The 21,255-nt window shown below is 43.1% G+C and overlaps 1 protein-coding gene across 1 annotated transcript in view; it reads left to right on the top strand.

The window, feature by feature from the left end:
• Positions 1-21,255, top strand: part of CFAP47 (cilia and flagella associated protein 47) — a 387,027-nt gene that overhangs the window by 143,184 nt on the left and 222,588 nt on the right. Inside the window, exons 39-44 of the mRNA XM_015421363.1 lie at positions 150-238; positions 874-947; positions 7,251-7,975; positions 8,091-8,298; positions 16,284-16,429; positions 18,620-18,728. Coding sequence (XP_015276849.1) covers positions 150-238; positions 874-947; positions 7,251-7,975; positions 8,091-8,298; positions 16,284-16,429; positions 18,620-18,728 — 1,351 coding nt within the window. The remainder of the gene's footprint in view (positions 1-149; positions 239-873; positions 948-7,250; positions 7,976-8,090; positions 8,299-16,283; positions 16,430-18,619; positions 18,729-21,255) is intronic.

The raw sequence follows: 21,255 nt of genomic DNA, 5'->3' as shown, positions 1-21,255 counted from the left end.
CTTCCTTCCTTCCTTCCTTCCTTCCTTCCTTCCTTCCTTCCTTCCTTCCTTGGTTTTAGAAAGAAGCAAATACTTCAAAACAACAATAAAACCCCCAAAGCTATACATTGTGAATTTCTGCAGACTGATCCCCCCTTTTTTACTTTCAGGGTTTATTAAAATGCAGATCTCCATGTTATGAACTGAACACAGTTATTCTGCAAGTTAAGAGTCCTTTCAAAACTAGTGGTCCATTCAGGTATGCAATTGGATAAAATTATTTGCGAGATAGCCAATAGACCAATAATACTAATTCCCATAATTTTCTGTTCTGTTTTAAAAATTAATTTACCAGAATGACTGAAAAAATGCCCTGCTCTACAAACAAATTGCTTCTGGGACTTCTTGCATATATTTTATAGTTTTTATTTACATACCTTTGAATTCTCACTTGTTTTCTGTGATTTCATACTGCCAAAATATGAATTGATTAAATATTTCCATTTGCTTTTCTCCCACCAAACTCATCCCTTTGGGCACCTAGTGTTCACTTTTGTTTGTGCCCTATTTTTTGTCTGTAGACTTTCTTTTATTTACCTTTGAGAGACTGAAACCTCAGATTTAAGATTTCAGGCTGTTAAACACTGTTGCCCATTTTTAATATTTTTGTTGAATAAATATATGTGTTCTTCAGGTAACTGCCAATTAAAGATTTGAGCAATAAATACATAATACCAAAAAAAAAGACGGTTTTTTATGGAAATTATTTATTCTGAGGATGGGGATGATATCTCTAATTTCAGAAAATTTAAATAAATTATTTATGTTCCTGGTTTATTTCTTAAATTTTTACTACACAATGAATTTTTTTTACTAATTTGCAACACTTTGTAGTGTCATTTTAGTTGAATCAACAAGCTGCATAACTGAGCCTGAGCAGTTAAATCAAGTCAGCCAGATAAAGCAAGGTAAAATAAAAAGGTAAATTTTCAAACTTATTGACTATTATTTCCATGATCTGTAATTTTGTATATATTTCTCGGCCTGGCAACTGGCTGGATATGGGGGGAAGCAGGTACTTACTGCAAGGGGGACAATCTTTGCTGCTGCATGATGACATCATTTTTGGGGCAACCCAAAAGCTCTGGCATCGCATTGGGACAATGCTCTAGCACTTGCCCCCAACCTCTGGGGAAGTTTCTGGGTGAGCGCTAGAGCGTCATCCTGTTGTGATGCCAGCTCTTCTGAGCCACACTGGAAGTGACATCATCACACAATGACAATGATCCTCCCCCCCATTTTGACAACCCACCTATTAACCAGATGAGTGTAGGTGGGCATTGGTACAATTACCAGGAGTTTGCCCACCTTTAGTGGGCACCTGGTAAGTCTAGCAATATTGGAAGTCTAGAATTAAGATCTGCTGCCAAGGGGGGAGAGAGAGAGAAAGAGAGAGAGAGAGAGAGAGAGAGAGAGAGAGAGAGAGAGAGAGAGAGAGAGAGAGAGAGAATGCTGTAGTGTGAATGCATATGTTTGTGCATATGCATTACACCCTCTACCTCACTTTCAGAAAGTAGGCTCAGTTTAGTTCCCCTCTGTGTAAAGGTGGAAGCCCTTCTGGTATATATTACCTATAACAGAAATGAACAGTGTAATGCTGTGCAGAGTTACTCCAATCTGAACTCATTATTTAGACTGCAGTAGATCTGCATAGGATTGTGCTGAATGTTTTTCTTCATGGAGATCATTTCAATTGAAAACATTACACCAGAATGGAGAATAACTTTGGATTTTTGAGCAAATGTCCACAACCAAGACTCTAGTTTTGACTTCTTCTTCTATATGGGATTTACATTCTTCTGAAGCCATTTTCTCATGTATATCCCTATGCAGGGGTGTCAAACATATGGCCTGGGGGTCAGAACTGGCCCATCTAGGGCTCTTATCTGACCTGTAAACAACTGGTGCAAGGCTGGGCAGGCAGCAGGCTGCTTGTGGGGAGGGAGCAGGCATACACAGTGAAGTGTGTGTGGTCGAAGCTGTCAAGAAATAGAAAGGAAATTGCTAGGGAGCAGGACTATGAGGCTGAGGTAAAATAGCATGGGGGGGGGGATGGCAGTGAAGGCAGAGGAAGAGGAGGTGTGGTGTTTTTTCCCCTCTTGACTTCCTCCAACTGCAGCTCAGCAAGCAGCTGGGAGGCAAAGTGAGTGTTAGGGAGGATGGGAGAGGCAACCTTCCTTCTCCCCCACACCTGTTCTCAGCTCATGAAGGAAAAGAGATTGTGGGAGTACAAAAAGCACCCCTTGGAGGTTCCAGAAATAACCACTCCATCAGGGCACTTTTGTGGGAAATGCAGAAGAGATGAGAGCTGGCAGGGGGGGTATCTGGGAGAGCCAGGTTCAGACTTCCCTCCTCCTGAGCCAGGACCCTGCCATCTGGGTCACCCAGGGCTGGTCGCTCATCCTGGACCATCTCACAGGGTTGTTGTTATTGGTGAGGATGGAGTGATGGAGGGGGAAGTCTGGTGTGCCTCCTTGAGATCCTCAGACATAGGACAGGGGAAGAGAGGAAACAAAGAGTGAGAGACACATTGTAGCTGTGCTCATAAGAACATAAGAGAAGTCAATGTTGGATTAGGCTAATGGCCCATCCAGTCCAACACTCTGTCACACAGTGGCCAAAAATACCAGGTTCCATCAGGAGGTCCACCAGTGGGGCCAGGAAACTAGAAGCCCTCCCACTGTTTCCCCCACCCCACAAGCACCAAGAATACAGTATGTCACTTGCCCCAGACTGAGAGTTCCTATCTATGCCTTATGTCTAATAGCCACTGATGGACCTCTCTGCTCCATATGTTTATCCAGTTCCCTCTTGAAGCCGTCCATGCTTGTAGCCGCCGCCACCTCCTGTGGCAGTGAATTCCATGTGTTAATCACTCTTTGGGTGAAGAAGTTCTTCCTTTTATCCATTCTAACCCAACCGCTCAGCAATTTCATGGAGTGCCCACGAGTTCTTGTATTGTGAGAAAGGGAGAAAAGTACCTCTTTCTCTACCTGCTCTTTCCCATGCATAATCTTATAAACCTCAATCATGTCACCCCTCAGTCATCGTTTCTCCAAGCTAAAGAGCCCCAAGTGCTTTAACCATTATTCATAGGGAAAGTGTTCCAACCCTTTTATCATTCTAGTTGCCCTTTTCTGCACTTTTCCCAATGCTATAATATCCTGCTACTGGGGCTGGGTGTACGGGGGGTGCTGAAAAACTACCTTATTTACTTGCAAGGAAGATGACTTGTCTCCTAAAAGTTCTGTATGTACAAAAAGTAATTAATTTGTATGGAAATGTAAGATAGCCCCCCCCCCATTGTATAACATGGAAAAAAAGTCTTACATAGTCTTTCCTAGTAAATCAATTGCTTTCACTCCTAGGAATCATTTGCTTTTGTTTTGTATTTTGAGTAATATGAGATAAAAAATAAGACCAAGGCCGATGGTGCAAAATCAGGTACAATTATATTTTATTATTCAGTTAAAATTCCCTATGCATTTCACCAAGAGGCTTCTTCTTGTATTTTTAGTCATTTGTAAAGTTTGCATCTCCAGTACCTGGCATTATATTTAATGGCACACGTGGCCTGTCCCGACAAAGTAACATTTATGTCAGATCCAACCCTCATAACAAATGAGTTTGACACCTCTACTCTACTGAAATAAGTTCTGTGCTGTAAAAATGTTGCATCTGTATTGAAACATGAAGGGAAAAGACAGGAGAAGATAGCAGAAGGAAGAGTCAGTGACGCTAATTGCCATAGCACGCCATCTCTGAAGAAACCAAGGTTTAATATAACTTATAGTGATAATTTCTACTTCTTTTGGAATGACAAAAACAGTATGAATTGGTATTGACTTCTGTGGGAGTCCTACAGCCTAACTATATGCAAAATTGTACTTTGATACGGGTGCAAGTTCTTTGAACTAAATGTAACTTCCTTCTGAGTAAGCCTGTTTAGGTCACATAGTTAGTTTTCATTATTGAACTTCCCTGGTAATTGTCTATTATTTGTAAAATAAATAACTTTGTGATATATCAGTGCTTTGAAAGATGGTAGTTCCTGTATATCCAACCCAATGCCTTTCTTTATTTTGTGGTCCAGTGCTGATTGGAGAGATGTGTTGTTAAATAGGTCTGCTAAAATTAGGGTTATCATATTTTGAAAAGCAAAAAAGAGGACATATTTCACAACTGACTATTTCAAACAAGTGGTCACTATGACAGATTAAATGCCCCTACTATTTATGCTGTGATAATTCCTACTAACTAGGCATATTCCTAACCTTCCAAACCCAAGAGGACATTTTCATCAGTTTTTTTTTAAAGAGTCCAAAAGAGGATGGACACACAAAAAAGGAGGACATCTGGTAACCCTAGCTAAAATATATTTTAGAGATAATCTAATCTGAACAGTTATGTAACTCACTTTCATTTAAAGTTAGCTTGCTTTTCTATTCTAAAATAATGATTTATTTTGAATGAAAATAATCCAAAAACAATAATTGCTTACTATTGTATGTAGTAATTGTGTGATCATCAACGTTTGTCATTATGAGAAACTGGCTTTTATATTTATGGTGATAAAACTGAACTCTAGTTTTGAACTGAAATGAGTTAGAGTAATTCCTTGGGATATACTTCAATATCAATAACTCTTAACTGTTCTTGCAATAACTGTCTTTTCAGTAAACATAACTGCCCTTGCTTAACTCCCATTAACATGGTAGGAACATTTTGTGATACTGAAGACACTATAAAATTCTACTTAATATATATTGATGTTAAGAATGAAGCTATAATTCTCAGACCACTACAACTGTTATATGCATGTAAATATGCAACATTCAGACAGCTTTATAGGTTTGCAAAATAAAGGCACAGAATGCCAAGAGAAACAATTTTGGCACTTCCCATTTTAAGAACTCATGTTCTACCAGAAGGTTCTGACTGGAAGCTTTACATGAAACATGAGGACATTGCAGTTCAGAAGTCCCCACTTTTTTGAGTTTGTGGACACCTTTGGAATTCCAAGACAAGGTGGTAGGCACAACCACAAAATGGCTGCCTCAAGGGGCAGAGTCAACCAGAAAATATCAGGGAGTAAACTTTGATAGTAACTTCAATATTTAGACAGGTGTTCTGTACAAGATGCCTTTTTAAATGAATATAAATGTTTAAATGTTTCATTTAGGAATGGGCATGAACCTAAAAAAAATCCAGATTGGTTCAGGGTGGCCCCCGAACTGAGCCAAAAGGCCTGCACCCAAACTGAACCGGTCCAGCGAATTCAGTTCCCCCTTTCTCCCGGACTGGTAAGCCACAGCTGGGAGAAAGGGGGGGAAATTGCCTGGGAAGGATTAAATGGCTGGCATTTAACCTGTTTCATTTTCTCTGCTTTGGTACTGCTTTGTAGACTTGCAAGCTTCAGTTAAGGTAGCATGTTTAGAATCCAACATTACTAATTACATTATTTTACTCTTCAGGCCCCCTTCATGTAATTCCTCAGGGTCTCCTGTCCTCCATGGCAAATGTTTTGTGGAGATTACTGGGCTGCAGTTGGAGGGGGTAGGCAGGAGAGTTCCATTCTCCAGTGGTTCAGCTCGTGGGACAGTCTTCACTTCTGGGATAAACTCCTCCTTCCTTTGCAGGGTCGGCTCTGAGCTTTGATCCAGGCAGGGAGGGCCTTATCCCCTGGAGACTTCCTCAGTTCTTGCCGGCCCTGCCTGCAGCAGGATGTGCTCGAGCAGCACTGCAGAGCGCAGCCAGCAGAAGAAAGAAGTAAAGAAGCACAGAAGAACAGAAGAAGGAAGAAAGAAGAAGGCAAGCTGCTGCACCAGGAGGACACAAAGCAGCAGCGTGCGAAGGAACGTGTCGGTGCTGGGTGGTCCCTGGCAGCCATGGTGCTCAGACGGCCCCTGAAAGACCCCCACCAGCCTTACCTGCCCAAGGGCAGAGGGCCTGCTCCCGGAGCCTTACGGGAGTGCGAAGGAGTCTGTGACATGGCAGAGGGCAGCAGCCGCGGACTTGGTACTTCCCCATCAGGCCGCAAAAGCTCTCAAGACTGGCGCAGAGGCCGGGAGAGATTCTTCTTGCCTACTGAATCACAGTAAGACCCTGAACCACCCACGGGCTTCCTTACTCCCAAGTAACAATGTATTGTGGGAAGGGAGCGCGGCAAGATGGAACGGGGGAGCGCAGGCTTTTCAGGCCCCCTTCCCTAGGGCTGAAGAAGCCGAAAGGGGGGGGTGATAGCTACAGCCAGGTGGCAGCTGGCCAGGGACCCCCTTTTTTCCTTGGCAAATGGGGGGCAGGTACCTGGGAGGCAGGAGAGTATATATGCTTCCTCCAAAGGGTGAAAAATGGCACGGAATTGGTGGTGGGAAAAATGGCAGCAGCCATATTGGAGCCTCTCCCCATGTGGTCCCTATTAAGGGACTGAGACTCCGTGACAGATCAGTGGGTCATCGAGATCGTGACACAGGGATACAAACTGGAGTTCTCCACCTTTCCACGACAGCATTTTGTTGAGATTCCAAAGAATCGCAACCGTCTAAAACATCTCCAAACCAAGGAGGCCATAAAACACCCCCTAGAAATCAGGGCCATAGAGAGAGTTCCACCCTCCCAGCTGGGACAGGGCGTTTGCTCAGTGTTTTTTACAATGCCAAAGAAAAATGGAGACACCCAGGCCATATTAGATCTCAAATGGCTCAACAGGCATATACGGGACAGGAAGTTCAGGATGGAAACTCCCAAATCCATCCTGGCAACGTTACAGAAAGGGGAGTTTCTGATGTCAATCGATCTGGCGGAGGCATATCTTCACATTTCAATCCACCACTTACAGTGAAAATTCCTATGATTTGTCTGTGCCAATCAGCACTTCTAATACCAGGCTCTTCCATTCGGGCTGAAATCCTCACCGAGGGTGTTCACAAAAGTGTTAGTGACCCTAGTAGCACACCTCAGGCTGAAAAGTGTCCACCTGTTCCCATAGCTAGACGACATTTTAATAACAGCGCTGTCATTCCAGGAGAGTGTGAGTGCCTCGCAGCTAACAGTAATTACCCTGAGAGAACACGGTTTTGTGGTCAACGTAGAAAAGAGTCACCTCCAGCCTTCTCAAAGACTGCTGCACCTAGGTATAGAGATAGACACTGTACAGGATCGGGCTTTTCTGTCTCAGGACAGGGAAATGAGAATCTGATCTCTGTTGACAGAAGTGTTGAAGTCACCCAGTTCAGAGCTGTTGACACTGGCCAAACTTCTGGGAATACTGGTTTCTTGCCAAGAGAGCATACAGAGGGCCCGTTTTCATGCCAGACTCCTGCAGAGATTCCTACTTCCCCACCTGGAAGCAATTGCATGCATGCAAGAGGTACAAGCTACTACAGGTTCCTCCGGAGATACTACAGCAGTTATCTTGATGGCTAGCTACGAACCGATTCAAGCATGGGTCACCTCTTTGAGATCCCCCAAGAGTGATTATGATGATGGACGACAGCCTGTCGAGATGGGGAGCGCACTCGAGGGGTCGGATGGCACAAGGAGAGTGATCAGCAGAAGAGACACAAGAGAGTATAAACTTCCTGGAGCTCAGGGCAATTCACTTGGGGTTCTTGAGCCTCAGCAAGCATCTAACAGGTCAGTATGTCCTTGTCGAAATGGAAAACATGATGTTGAAGGCTTATGTGAATCGGCAAGGAGGAACACGAGTAAGGTTTCTACATTGCAAAGCGTCCATAATGATGACCTGGGCGGAAAGCCATTTGTTGTCATGAAAGCGATACACGTGGCAGGTGAAGACAACGGCCTGGCGGACTGGCTCAGCAGAAGACGGCTGGACCAGTCAGAGTGGTCACTGAACAGGGAAGTATTCACTCAGATATGCGACAAATTCGGGGAAGTAGGAATGGACTTGTTCACAACGGAGTACAATCGTCAAGTACCAGAGTTCTTCTCCAGACTGAGACACTCCCAGGCCAACGAAACTGACGCCTTAAGTTGTGATTGGCCACCAGGCCTTCATTACGTGTTTCCACCTGTGCAATCGTGCACAGAGTCATTCAAAAGATTCGACAACAGAGGGTGGTGGTGGTGATGATAACCCCATTTTGGCCAAGGAGAGTGTGGTTTCAGGACCTCCAGAGTCTATCAATACAGGACCCATGACATCTTCCTGTGAGGGAAGACCTGCTGACTCAAGGGCTGACATTGCACCCATGCCCAGAGATGCTCAGACTCACAGCGTGGAGATTGAGCGGAAGTGTTAGTGGGGGTGGGCTACCCCGAGAAGGTAGTGTCTACCATGCTAGCGTCTAGGAAGTCATCCACCAATAGATCTTACAATGCTACCTGACAAGTGTTCCACTCTTGGTTTGTAGGTCAGGAGATAGAACCCTTTACGGCCTCAGTTAGGGCAGTTCTGCAGTTCCTGCAATATGGCCTAAATAAGGGGCTCAGTACCAGCACGCTGAGGAGACAGATGTCAGCTATTTCAGCTGTTCAGGGGGTCAGACACGGAAAATCACTCCTTCACCCTGCCCACGTTAAGAGGTTCCTAAAAGGGGCTTCACTATTGAACCCTCCGTAAGTGCACACATTTCCCACCTGGAATCTGATTACTGTCTTAAGGGCCCTTTGCAAACACCCTTTTGAACCAATGGCCTTTTGCCCAATCAAAGAGTTGACCTTTAAGTCCCCGTTTTTGGTAGGAATTACTTCAGCATGTAGACTGACGGAATTGAGGTCCGGCCCTGTCCGTCAATAGAGAGTTGTGTGTCTTTCATAGGGACAAGTTTGTCCTTCATTTAGACCCTGCCTTTATACCAAAGGTAAATTTGGTGTTACACAGGGCAGAGGAGGTGGTACTTCCGTATTTTTGTCCAAACCCCAAACACGAGAAGGAGAGGGAATGGCATTGTTTTGATGTCAGGAGAGCTCGGAGTTACTATATCGACAGGACTAAGGAGTGGAGAAAATCAGAGGCACTCTTCGTGTCCTTTAGGAAATCCAGCCAGGGGGAACAGGTTTCTTCCACTACTCTCAGTAGCTGGATTAAGGGTTGTATCATTCTGGCCTACAAGGCTAAAGGTGTAGATCCTCCCAATGGGATTGTGGCTCACTCTCTTCAGGGGGCGATGGTGGCCTAGCGGTCATTCCCTACTCTGGAGATGTCCCGGTCAGCCACCTCCCACCCTCCCGGGACTGGCCGGGAACAACCCCAAACAGGCTAACTCACCAAAAAGGGAAGGCAGACTGTCAGCCTCAAATGCGGAGGCAGTTCGACAGGAGTTGCAGCCACGGGAGGAAGAAAGAAGCTGCACAGAGCTCAGGGGTCAGGCAAGAAGACATACCAGAGGACCACAAAGAGGAAATGAAACAGAAAGAGGAGACGAGGGTGGGAGGAGTGGAATTCAGCCTGCAGAGCAGAAAGCAGCCTCCGCACACAGCGATCGACAGCAGGAAGGAGGAGCCGCCCTGCCAGAGCAGTCAGCATGAAATGTTATAAAGAGGGGCGGGGCTAAGCAGGGAAGGACGGGGCTGTTACAAGAGAGGGTGCTGGGAGTGGGGCCTGGGTATAAGAGGAAAGAGAGGCTGGAGATCGAGGAGGACGAGACACAGATGAGACTGGGGAAAGTACCTGAAGCTCAGAGAGACCCACATCCCCATAGCCTGACTGGCTGAAGGTTTGGTCTGTGCAGACAGAGGGATATCCCAAGTGAACCTAACCTGATCCCCTGCCTGTCTGAGGTTTCCTTTTGCCTCCTTTCTTCTTGTCTCACCCCTCCCCCAGGACGCTTCCTCAAACAGAACCTGGTGAGCAACAACGGCAACCGGAGGGTTGCCACCTGAGGTGGAACATGGACCTCACAGGAGAGTATTTGTAGGGTGGCCAAATCCATTCACTCTTTTACTTAGCACTATAGAGTGGATAAGACAGCATCAGCAGAGGCGGCCTTTGGCTGTAGGGTGCTTCAACACTCTATAAACGGGAAGCAACTTCCCTCCCATGAGGCACAATGCTCTTCTATGTCCAAGACATGAGGACTGTCCCACGAGCTGAACCACTGGAGAACGGAAGGTTTCTTTCACTTACCATGAAGCTTCCGTTCTCGATGGTTCAGGAGTGGGACAGTCCTGCCCACCCGGTTTTTGGGCTCACTTCCAGTTTACAGAGGAGTTCTTGAAGCATCCCGTCTCAGTGTACCCTCTCTGGGTATGTCAGAGAGGGACCTAATGTTAATGGTTTGTGTTCAGTTTGTCAGTTATGCGAGTCTCTCCGAGTTTTGGGGAGAAGTTTTTCCTTCTAGTGCCTTTCTGGCAGGAGTACGGGGCTCAAGGACGACTGGGGAAACCTCCAGGGGATAAGCCCCTCCTCACCTGGATCAAAGCTCAGAGCCAACCCTGCAAAGGAAGGAGGAGCTTATCCCAGACGTGAGGACTGTCCCACTCCTGAACCACCGAGAAAGGAAGCTTCACGGTAAGTGAAAGAAACCTTCCGTTCTTCCATTGAGTGGCAGAATGGAATTTTCTGGGTGGAAAGGTGGCATAGAAATATTTTAAATTTTAAAAAAAGGTTATCTTCCAGTCTGAAACTGCATTTTATATATGAAGTCGGAAATTCCCATGCCTCTCCCTTCATTTTTATGTTTGCTTTGGCTTTCTTTCTGCTATTAGGCAATAAATTTTAATGTGGATTTCAAGCAGGGCATTTTGAAGTATGTGAATGGGTGTAGTATTGCACTCTTACAAGGATGGATGTACTGAGGGTGTTTTCTGTAAATTGTGGAAGGGTGAATATTCAATGGAATTTAAAGTTAGTCTTGTAAATGTATTCTAAATTGAACCATCATGACCAGGATCCAGTTGTCTTTTCTTTTGACTTTTCCTTCGTAGCTGTCACCCAGAGACTTTTACTTTTCCCTCATGAACTTTTAAAAAAGAAATACAGAAATTAATAAGAACATAAGAACATAAGAGATGCCAATGTTGGATCAGGCCAAAGGCCCATCCAGTCCAACACTCTGTATCCCACAGTGGCCAGAAATACCAGTGCCATCAGGAGGTCCACCAGTGGGGCCAGGACATTAGAAGCCCTCCCACTGTTGACCCCCCCCCAAGCACCAAGATGACAGAGCATCACTTGCCCCAGAGTCCCTATCTATACCACTGATGGACCTCTGCTCCATATGCTTATCTAATTCCCTTTTGAAGCCGTCCATGCTTGTAGCTGCCACCACTTCCTGTGGCAGTGAATTCCAAGTGTTAATCACTCTTTGGGTGAAGAAGTACTTCCTTTTATCCGTTCTAACCCGACCGCTCAGCAATTTCATGGAGTGCCCACGGGTTCTTGTATTGTGAGAAAGGGAGAAAAGTACCTCTTTCTCTACCTGCTCTTTCCCATGCATAATCTTATAAACCTCAATCATGTAATGCTTTTGTTCAGTAGGGCATTATATAATCCCAAAGTGGCATCAACTGAGTTGTGTCCTGGTGCTGGCTAGCTTCTCTTGTCTTTTTTTTTTTAAGCCCCCGGAGGGGATTTTTTATTGCATTTTTAATAACACTACAAACTACAACAGAAAATGGGAGGGGGAACTACATTTATAGGATAAAGAAAGATACCCACTACTGACTAGAAACCCAAGAGAGGAGATTGTCCCACCATTTTAACATTTTGTCTTAATCCCGTTAATCTTACTATCAACTGAGTTAAGTTTAACATTATCTTTTTCAAATCTTATGTTTAACTGTCATACAGAAACACCCCAAAGCAACTCACTTCAACATTTTTTAAAGGCACAATTCAGAGTCCTTCAGCCTTTACTTCTCCTTGCCTAGTCTCTTCCGAAGCTTATAAGGACTTTTAGGGGCTGCCACCCCTTTCTCTGATAGAGACTCCTCCCCGGAGGATTCTGAGTCCAGCTCGCCATTGGACTTACTGTCCTCCCCTTTTTCTCCTTCCTTCCCTGGCCCTCCCATCTGGACTCTTAAAAATTCCCGTGCTTTCTGGACAGAGTCAATCTTTTCTTTTTTATTCTTGATTTTGAAGATTATGCCTTCTGGAGTTAACCATCTATATCCAATTGCATTTGTCTGTAGAAAAAGAATTAATTCTTTATATTTCTTTCTCCTTTGTCTTATTTCAAATGGAATGTCTTTTAACATTCTGATGGTATTCTCTCCCACTTTCAGGGGTGCTCCAGATACTGCTTTCAGGATTGTATCCCTCACATGCCTCTTCGAGAATCTTACCACAATTTCCCCAGGCAGATTATTTTTCTTTATATATCCTGAATATGACCTATAGGCCACATCCATTTTGTTTAACAAGAGTTCCACCTTCATATCTGTCACTGGGGCCAATACTTCACTCATGAGTTCCTTAAGATTCTCTCCCTTTGTCTCTGGCAAGCCCTGGAAGCGAAGAATCATATTGGCCTTTTCCATTTGTAATTGGAGCAGTTGATCTTCCATAGAAACTTGCTTCTTTTCCAGCGTTTGAACTTTCCTTTTCACCTTTTGTGCAGTGACGTCCACTTCTTTCACCTTTTCAGCCGTTTCATTCATCATTTTAAGTGTCTCGGTTATCTGTGTCTGCTGTGTGGTGATGCACTGAGTCATTTTCAACATCTGATCCTTGAGGTTACTCATTTGGTCCAGTAGAGGGCGTATGGATTCTGCCAAAGTCTTTGCCAGCTCGTTGGTTCCTTCCGGTTTAGGGCTCTCCGTTAGTTTTGATTTTGAGAGTTTCTCTTTCTCCGTCCTCTTCCCCGCCATCTTTTTCAATTGTTTACTTTGGAAAATATTTTGAAAGTCTCTGAATATGCGCTCAAACGCCTGAACTCGCCTTGGTAAGTATTTCTTAACAGTTCTGCATGCCTTCTCTTCCTCCCCCCCCCCGATTCGCTCAAAACGTCATGTGGTAAGGAGGCGTCCCTCCCCCGCCCGCTTCACTTTCCGTTTTTCAACATGGGGTAGGAAGCTTTATTTTTCTCTTTAACCGTCGTTTCGCTCAGTCCGACTCACATTCATATCTGGTCTTCCGACCCCGCTTTACATCATTTCGTCCGCTTGATCTCCTACGCTTGCCCCGGTCAGCGTCACTAGGTCCCATTCAGGCACTGCGCAGGAAGGACCATTGGGATGGAGGAGCGCCTCAATTCACCCACAACGCGTAGGTGAAGAGGCGACTCCTCATAAGTCCTCTGGCTAGGAGCCTTCCGCTAGGCTCCCTGGGGGGGGTAATGGGCCAGCGATCCCCTCCTTCCCGCCGTGCACAAACCGCATCCCCAGGAGGTCTGGGAGATGCGTCTGCCTAGCGTGCCGCCATCAACCGGAAGTCAGCTTCTCCCGTCTTGAAGACAAAAATTCAAATCACCTTAAATGGAATCCCTCCGAAAACACCAAAAGGGGGGGGGAGCTTTAGATCATTCCCTGACAGGTATCTGCCTAGTTAGCAAAGTGCTGTGTTCATCTGGTGCAAACATATTGGAGCTGTGTGCCCTTAGGATGGCCATGGACACAAACTTGCTTGTTTTTCTGGGACAGGCAATGTTGCAAACCCTCTGCTTTCTTTGGAAACAGAAACCAGACAGCATCTCTTTCCTAAAACTAAGAGCTGATCCTAACTTTTCTCCTCCTCCTTGGAGCCGGGCTGTTTCAGAAGACCCCAAAGGCATTACTTTTGCATCTGCAGGGATACATCATAGGAGGGATGTTTGTCATGAAACCTCCAAACATATGATGACTGGAGTTGTGTTGACCTAAGGGAAATATTAACTTTTGGATATAGGGGAAGGAGCTGGAAGCACTCCTGGAATTGGGGGGGGGGCAAGGCCGCCACCAGCTGGAGAGGACAGATGGTAGCGCTCACCCAAATACACTCAGATGTAGGCTTGTCAGCTCCAGGTTGAAAAATTCCTGGACATTTTGGGGGTGGAGCCTGGGAGGAGAATGCTTTGGGGAGCAGAGGGACTTCTGCAGGGTATAATTCCATAGAGACTACGCTCCAAAACAGCTATTTTCTCCATGGGAACCCATCTCTGTAATCTGGAGATAAGTTGTAATTTAGGAGATCTCCAACTACCACCTGGAAGTTGGCAACCCTCCCCACAACTGGCAATGGGTTGCTTCCTTTGGTATGATAAACACAGCAAACTGACACTGTTTGCCCAAAGCCAGAGCACTGCCCCAGAGCCTCTTTCTAGATCTCGTTGTATTGCTTTCACAACGGGCTTTACTGCTAGTTGAATATAAAAGGAAAGCAATTTAATATACTTATAGGCAAAAGGAGAAAACATGGATAGAAGTTCAGCTTGAGTTGAGGTCAGTTGATTCAGGCAAAATACAAGGATAGAGAAATAGAACTGTATCACCTTCAGCATTATGGGGCTGGAGATTTAGGCAACCAGTTTAGACCCAGAAGAAAAGTATTTTAGGGAGGAGCGAGTGCATATTGTCAGCACATCCTGCAGACTTATCAAAGTTTGGTTAATACAGTGGTCTTGTTAAGGTATTATGAGAATGGTATAGAGCCAAAGACAATTATTACTTTAAATAAAATAATCACATGTATACTGTTTCCTGTGTGTTTAGCATACTCCTTTCAATGCTATCTGTGGATCTGGTTTTTGAAGCAATATGCATAATGTATTTTCAAAAAATTATATAATGAAATTTTCGTGTAGAAAAATATCCTCTGTAGTTCACTTCATAATTTATTTTCATGTATAATTCCAAGTCTATGTAATCTTACGTATTGTCTCAGCATTCTGGATTATACTACTACATTATGTTAGAGAAATGAGTCAAATTGTGAGTCATTTGAATGTATCAACTTTCCCCCTTTGTGTTAGTTGTGAAACTGGCATACTGAAGAGTACATGTAATGTGATAGGCATTGAAGAATCTTACAGACAGCAGGATAACTCCGATTCCTGTAAGTACTTTCGTCAGTTATGTTTCTTTCTGATTTCACAAGTTATTTTATTAATTTTTTGGCCACATGCAAAATTTCTATGACTGTTAAATAATTTTAGAAATATTGATTAATCAGTATTACAAGTTGGGGGCCTGCCAAAAGTCAGAGAAGGTGGGAAAAAACTCCCACCCCAACAGTTCCTCAGTGGCTTGAGCAGGTGCATCACTCCTTCCTCCTTTTAAACTGACTTTCAACATTCCATCGCTCCTGACATATATTCAGTCCTCATCAGGCCATAGTTAAGGTTCCTGCCCTTTAGGAGAATTTATAAAGTAATATTTTTATGCATACCTGGGGTTCCCTGAGGAGATCTGCTTACCTTCTCTGTGAGTGACTTAGTTTTTCTGCTTTTAGATTACTAATAACAAGTTTATTGTTAGAGGGAGGGTGACAAGCTTCTTTGCATCCGGGATTCTATAAACTTTTGGGAGCTTGGCCAGGTTAACTATCCACACACGCCTTTTATGCTTAACTGACACTCAGTTATTCTCAATAATCCAACTCTTTTGGAGCATATTTTGTCTCCATCTGGTGTTTTTTGTCTTCTCCCCCTTTTGTTAATTTACAAATGCATGTTTTTCTGCAAATTCTACAAATGCTTCATGGACATCACTGATTTGGGAGTACCATTTTCATGATGCCATCTTTTTATTGAAGACTGATCTGAAACATCTAGAGTACTTTATAGTTTTGTAATATTATAATGACTGTTTTTATCCTGTTTTAACCTGTTTTATGTATTGGCATGTGCCCCATTTGTGAGCTGTCCTGAGCCCGCTTGCGGGGAGGGCGGGCTATAATTTAAAATAATAAAATAAAAATATAAATGAAATAACTGGAGAATCCCAAGTAGGTAGAGAGTGGTTGTCCTGGTTTTCTGGCTTTTGTCATTCAAACAAGGGCCAATCACTTTGATGATAGACTGCTTCTGCTATTGTTGCTTCAACCCCATTAAGGTCGAGTTGTAATGTAATATAGTTGTAATATATAGCTGAGTTGTAATATAATAGTGAGGGGGAGTGGTGGTACGGATGATGGAAAAGAAGAGCTATGAATATTAGTTTTCTGTATTCAAAGTACTATTTCAAAACCTATCATATAATTTGGCTCAGTCTTAGATCAACTTCAAAAATATCCTGAGGGATCTTTTTCCTCTGTGTATCCTTTTGTTCAGATTTTGTCTGAGCAACCTGATTATCTTACAATTATATTTAAAATGAATAATCCTCCTCTACGGTATATAAACTTCTTTATTATTTTCTGGCAGCTAATAAATCCTGTTGTTTACAAGAGTTCTTTAGTCCAGTGAATGTTGTTTACCTGGAAGCAGAAATTTCTACAAGCCTTGATCTTCATTATCTGCCTTTTAATATGGGAAAACATTATTGTGCTATAATTTTCATCAATGAGCAGGTAAGCAGAATTAGTTTGGCCATGTGATGCCTTTGTAATATGAAAAATTATGACACTGCATTTTTTGTCAACAGATAATGAGATAAAATAGACTAAGAGGAAAAAAATGTAAGAATGAGCATAAAATATAGAGCTGATAACTACATTCTCTTATGTAAGACTGGAAAGCACTCAAAGGGGGAGAATCGGACTCAGACGACTGGGGCACGACAGACAGATGTTGTGGTCTGATTGTGCACTTTAAATCTGTTAGGGAACAGCAATGGCAATGGATCTAACTGCCTGTCTGAATGCAGCCTTATTCTCCATAATTATACGGATCCCACTTTCGACCTTCAATGGGGCGGCTTTGGTGACAATGCTCAAGGTTAGGAGTTTGGGAGTGCTCCTGGATGCTTCCTTAATGATGGAGGCCCAGGTAGCAGCCACTGCCAAATCAGCCTTTTATCATCTCCGGTTAATCAGGCAGTTGGTTCCCTTCCTCAGACGCAATGACTTGGCAACAGTGATCCATCCAGTAGTCACCTTGAGACTGGACTACTGTAATGCTCTCTACATGGGGCTGCCCTTGTCTCTTATCCGGAAGCTGGAGCTGGTACAAAATGCCACCGTCAGGCTACTGATTGGGCTCCCAATTCAGGAGCACATCCAGCCTGTGCTAAAGGCACTGCACTGGCTGCTGATAGCATACCAAATTCGTTTCAAGGTGCTTAGTACCTTTAAAGCCCTTTACGGCCAGGGGCCTACATATCTGAAGGACCGCCTTTCCCCAGATATTCCCCAGAGAGCATGGTGTTCAGGGGCCCAGAACCGGCTGACCCTCCCAAGTCTTAAGGAGGCCAGGCTGTCAACAACCAGGGCCAGGGCATCAGATTCGCGCGCACATCAGGACGACTCCTGGACCGTGGCGACGCTCCCCCGCCGCGGGGGGAAGAAGATTTGGCAACCCTAGGGCAAGTCATTTGAACATGTGATGGCTGTACAACTTCAGGCTTTCATGGATGAGGTGGATTAGCTGGACCCACTTAAATTTGGCTTCTGGGTTGCTTTAGGGAGTTGAACGTTTATCTCCCTTATGGATGACTCAGGGACTTTGACTACTGTCAGTTATAGTATCCATTTGGACTGGTTGGGTGAAAGGAACTGTACACCCCGTGAAACAGTAAGTGTACATCTTTGGTGTATTATATCTGTGTCTACAGACTAAGGCTCTGTTCTCTTCTGTGGCTTGTAGCGCCTTTAACCATCTTTTAGATAAGAGATTTGTTCACAGTTAGCTATGTTCTGATCACATCCAAATTAGGTTACTGTAATCCATTATATATGGGGCTGCATTAGAAGATTGTCTGGAAACTTCAGATGGTTCCAAAGCTCCTCTTATATTTTAACAAATGGAGCCAAGCAAATTTCTGAATAATCAAGTGTTCTAATGTGGAACTGTGGAACTGTAAGAGGTCCTGCAAGGCCCTGATCTCTTCTGGGAGCTCATTCCGCCAGTACGGAGACACCACTGAGAAGGCCCTGACCCTGGTTATCACTAACCTGGTGTCTTTGGGACCTGGAAGGCAGTGCTCTCTGGGGAACATATGGGGAAAGGCGGTTCCTTAGGTATGCCAGACCCTGACCATAGAGGGCTTTAAAGTTCAAAACCAGCACCTTGAAGCGAATCTGGTATGCTATTGGCAGCCAGTGCAGTGCTTTCAACACAGGCTGGATGTATTCCCATATAAAGAGACCCATCAACAGCCTGGCCACAGCATTTTGCACTAGCTTCAGCTTCCGGATTTGAGACAAGGGCAGCCCCATCACAGTAACCTCAAGATGACCATCGTGTGGATCACTGTTGCCAAGTCGTTGAGTTTGAGGAAGGGAACCAACTGCCTATGGGGAGAATTCTCAGAAAAATCTGCAGTACTAGCTAAAGGGCACATGAGTTAATGGCAATGAGATTCTTCAGTGCATAAATGTGTTTTTCTCCCCCCCTCCCAAGTTACATTACTGTAGTTATTTTACATAGTATATGCATTGTACTTTATTTAAGATGCTTTAAAATAAACACTTCCAAGTGCAAGAAATATTCTTATGAGTGTTAGTATATTAGATTTTTGTTTGTTTATAGTCTGAGAAGCTTCTAATTTGTTCTGCATGGATTGCCTTCAAAATTGAAATGCATATGTTCCTGTGTTGCAGATTGGGGAATTTGTATACCTGGTGGAAGGAAGATGTGGCTTACCATTGCCTTCAGCCCTGCTTCCGATGGATAGTCCAAATGTTCTGTGCATTAGCAGTATGTTAGAAGGTAGAGTGAAAGAATGGGGAGGGATCAAATTATTTTTGTAATAAATTAAACTTTGAAATGCAATAAATACAGAAAAAGTGAGGCATTTTGCAATAAAAAGGCATCAGAAAGTGCCATGAAAGTTAATAACATAATTCTTTCCTTTTCTGGTTCCTGAAATGGTAGTCAAACTTTTTTTTTTAACCACCCACATGCATTTCTTTCCTTTCCACATGCCAGCTCTCTGCTGGGACAAATAACCTAGGATTATTTCCAGTATTCTTCATGTATTCTCATCAGTCATACCTTCTTTCACAGTTTTCTCAGCACTTTATATTCACAGCATATGTTTATGACTCTATTTATATGAGCACCATGCCAAGAGAATGGTCCTGAATTCCAGAGTATTCAGATTTGACATATGTAGTTATATGCTGACCATTTGTCAAGTAAAAGGAGTACATTTGAGTGCATAGAAGTCCCCTGTAATTCTTTAAATTATTCAAGGGCTACAAAATAGTTTTTTTTTAAACCCTCGGAGGGGATTTTTTATTTTTTTTATAATACTACATAAACTACCAAGAAAAATTGGGAATAGGGGGACTACAGTTAAGGGAGAAAGAAAAGATAACCCACACTAAGATAAAAACCCAAGGTTAGGAGATCATTCCTTGTTAAAATACTGTTAGTAAAAGAAAAGGCTGTTAATAAACAATATACTTTGTGAGATCCTGTCTTTCTAAGCTTATATGTTAGATTGTTACTTGTTATGAGAAGATTTCCTGAGCATCTCCTCCAGCTCGCTTCATAAAAGCAATTTGCAAAGGGCAAAGCCTTGGCTACAAAATAGTTTTGTTCTTTCTTGGGGTCTTTTAATGTTTACGTCTTGAACTTCATTTACAAAGATCAAATTGGCAATCTTTGTTCAATTAGTATCCTCCAGGCATACTACCATTAGAATTTATTGCTAATTGATAATGACCACAAGCTAACAATCTATACAGGCAATAGTCAAAGGAGAAAGAAGGTTACTTATCTAGCAATTGTAATTCTTGAAGATAATGGCCTGTATAGCCTTCATTCACTTTGCATGGATCCATACAGCAAATTATCTTGAAAGAGCTACAGTTACTACATAAGTGACCTTTCTTCCATGGGTTGTGATTCAGACACACTTCTACATGTCCATTTAATGAGGTCCAAATAACCCTGTCAGTAAGGGATTGATGCCCATAGAGACAGTGGGCCTCTAGGCTTTTTCAGCGCAGGGTGCATATTGTGATATAACAGTATCAAAGAGAAGTATAGGAACAGTTTCTTCAGCATTATTAGATCAGAAATTTACGGCATACTTAACAGGACATATAAAGCTTCTTAACAGTTTACTTAACCCCTCTCTATTTAATTGCTTTCTGTTTTACATCATTGAACTTTGTTGCTGTGCTGTACTTCTGAATGAAAGTGGTAGTGATTTGAACTATAATCCTGGAGTTTCTCCCCTACACATGTATATAAGTATTGGGCATTAGGTATGTTTACATCAGCCTCCAGTGTTTATTCCATTACAATATATTTAAGCTTTAGATCCCAAACTTTTTGAGCATGACAACCCCTTTTTAACATTACAACATTTTGCAGACTGTTGAATGATAGTATTTGTACTATTAGTATCCATTGATCGAGAAAATACATATTGACAAAAAGCTACTATGAATTCAGTAATGCTTTTAAATGAATTTGTATTTTATTAATCAGTATCAGTATTCTCTATTGCAGTCATGGACCAGCATAACACAAAACTAGATATTACATATCCATGACTTTCAGTTAAAAATGTGATACCAATATACATTAAAAATTAAAAGAAATTATATACAATACAATAATTTTAAGTGAGCAAATACAATAGTTGTAACAATATTATCTTATAAAATTAGTACACTATTTATGCCAAACCAGTTTGTGTATCAAGTTAAAGATACGTTGCTATTATTTTTGTTGTTGTTCAGTCGCACAGTTGAGTCCCTTCTCATTTGGTGGCCAAAGTATTTGAGCTTCAGCTTCAGTATCTGTCATTCCAGGGAACAGTCAGGTTTGGTTTTCTTTAGGATTGACTGATTTGATCTCCTTGCAGTCCAAGGGACTCTCAAGAATCTTCTCCAGCACCATAGTTCAAAAGAATCTATTCTTCGGCACTCAGCCTTCCTTATGGTTCAACTCTCACAGCCATACATTACTACTGGGAATACCATCGCTTTGACTATGCAGACTTTTGTTGGCAGGGTGATGTCTCTACTTTTTATTATGCTGTCTAGGTTCGCCATAGCTTTCCTCCCAAGGAGGAGGCGTCTTTTAATTTCATGGCTGCAATCACCATCTGCAGTAATCTTGGATCCCAGGAACATGAAGTCTGTTTCTGTTTCCATGACTTCCCCTTCTATTTGCCAAGGAGTGATGGAGCCGGATGCCATGATCTTAGTTTTTTTGATGTTGAGTTTCAAGCCAACTTTTGCGCTCTCCTCTTTCACTCTGAGCAAGAGGCTCTTGA

The sequence above is a fragment of the Gekko japonicus genome, unplaced genomic scaffold (genome assembly GCF_001447785.1).
Source record: "Gekko japonicus isolate JY-2015 unplaced genomic scaffold, Gekko_japonicus_V1.1 scaffold625, whole genome shotgun sequence".
NCBI classification, from domain to species: domain Eukaryota; kingdom Metazoa; phylum Chordata; class Lepidosauria; order Squamata; family Gekkonidae; genus Gekko; species Gekko japonicus.
Note: the sequence above shows the minus strand (reverse complement) of the source record. Positions and strands in the feature narration are given on the sequence as shown.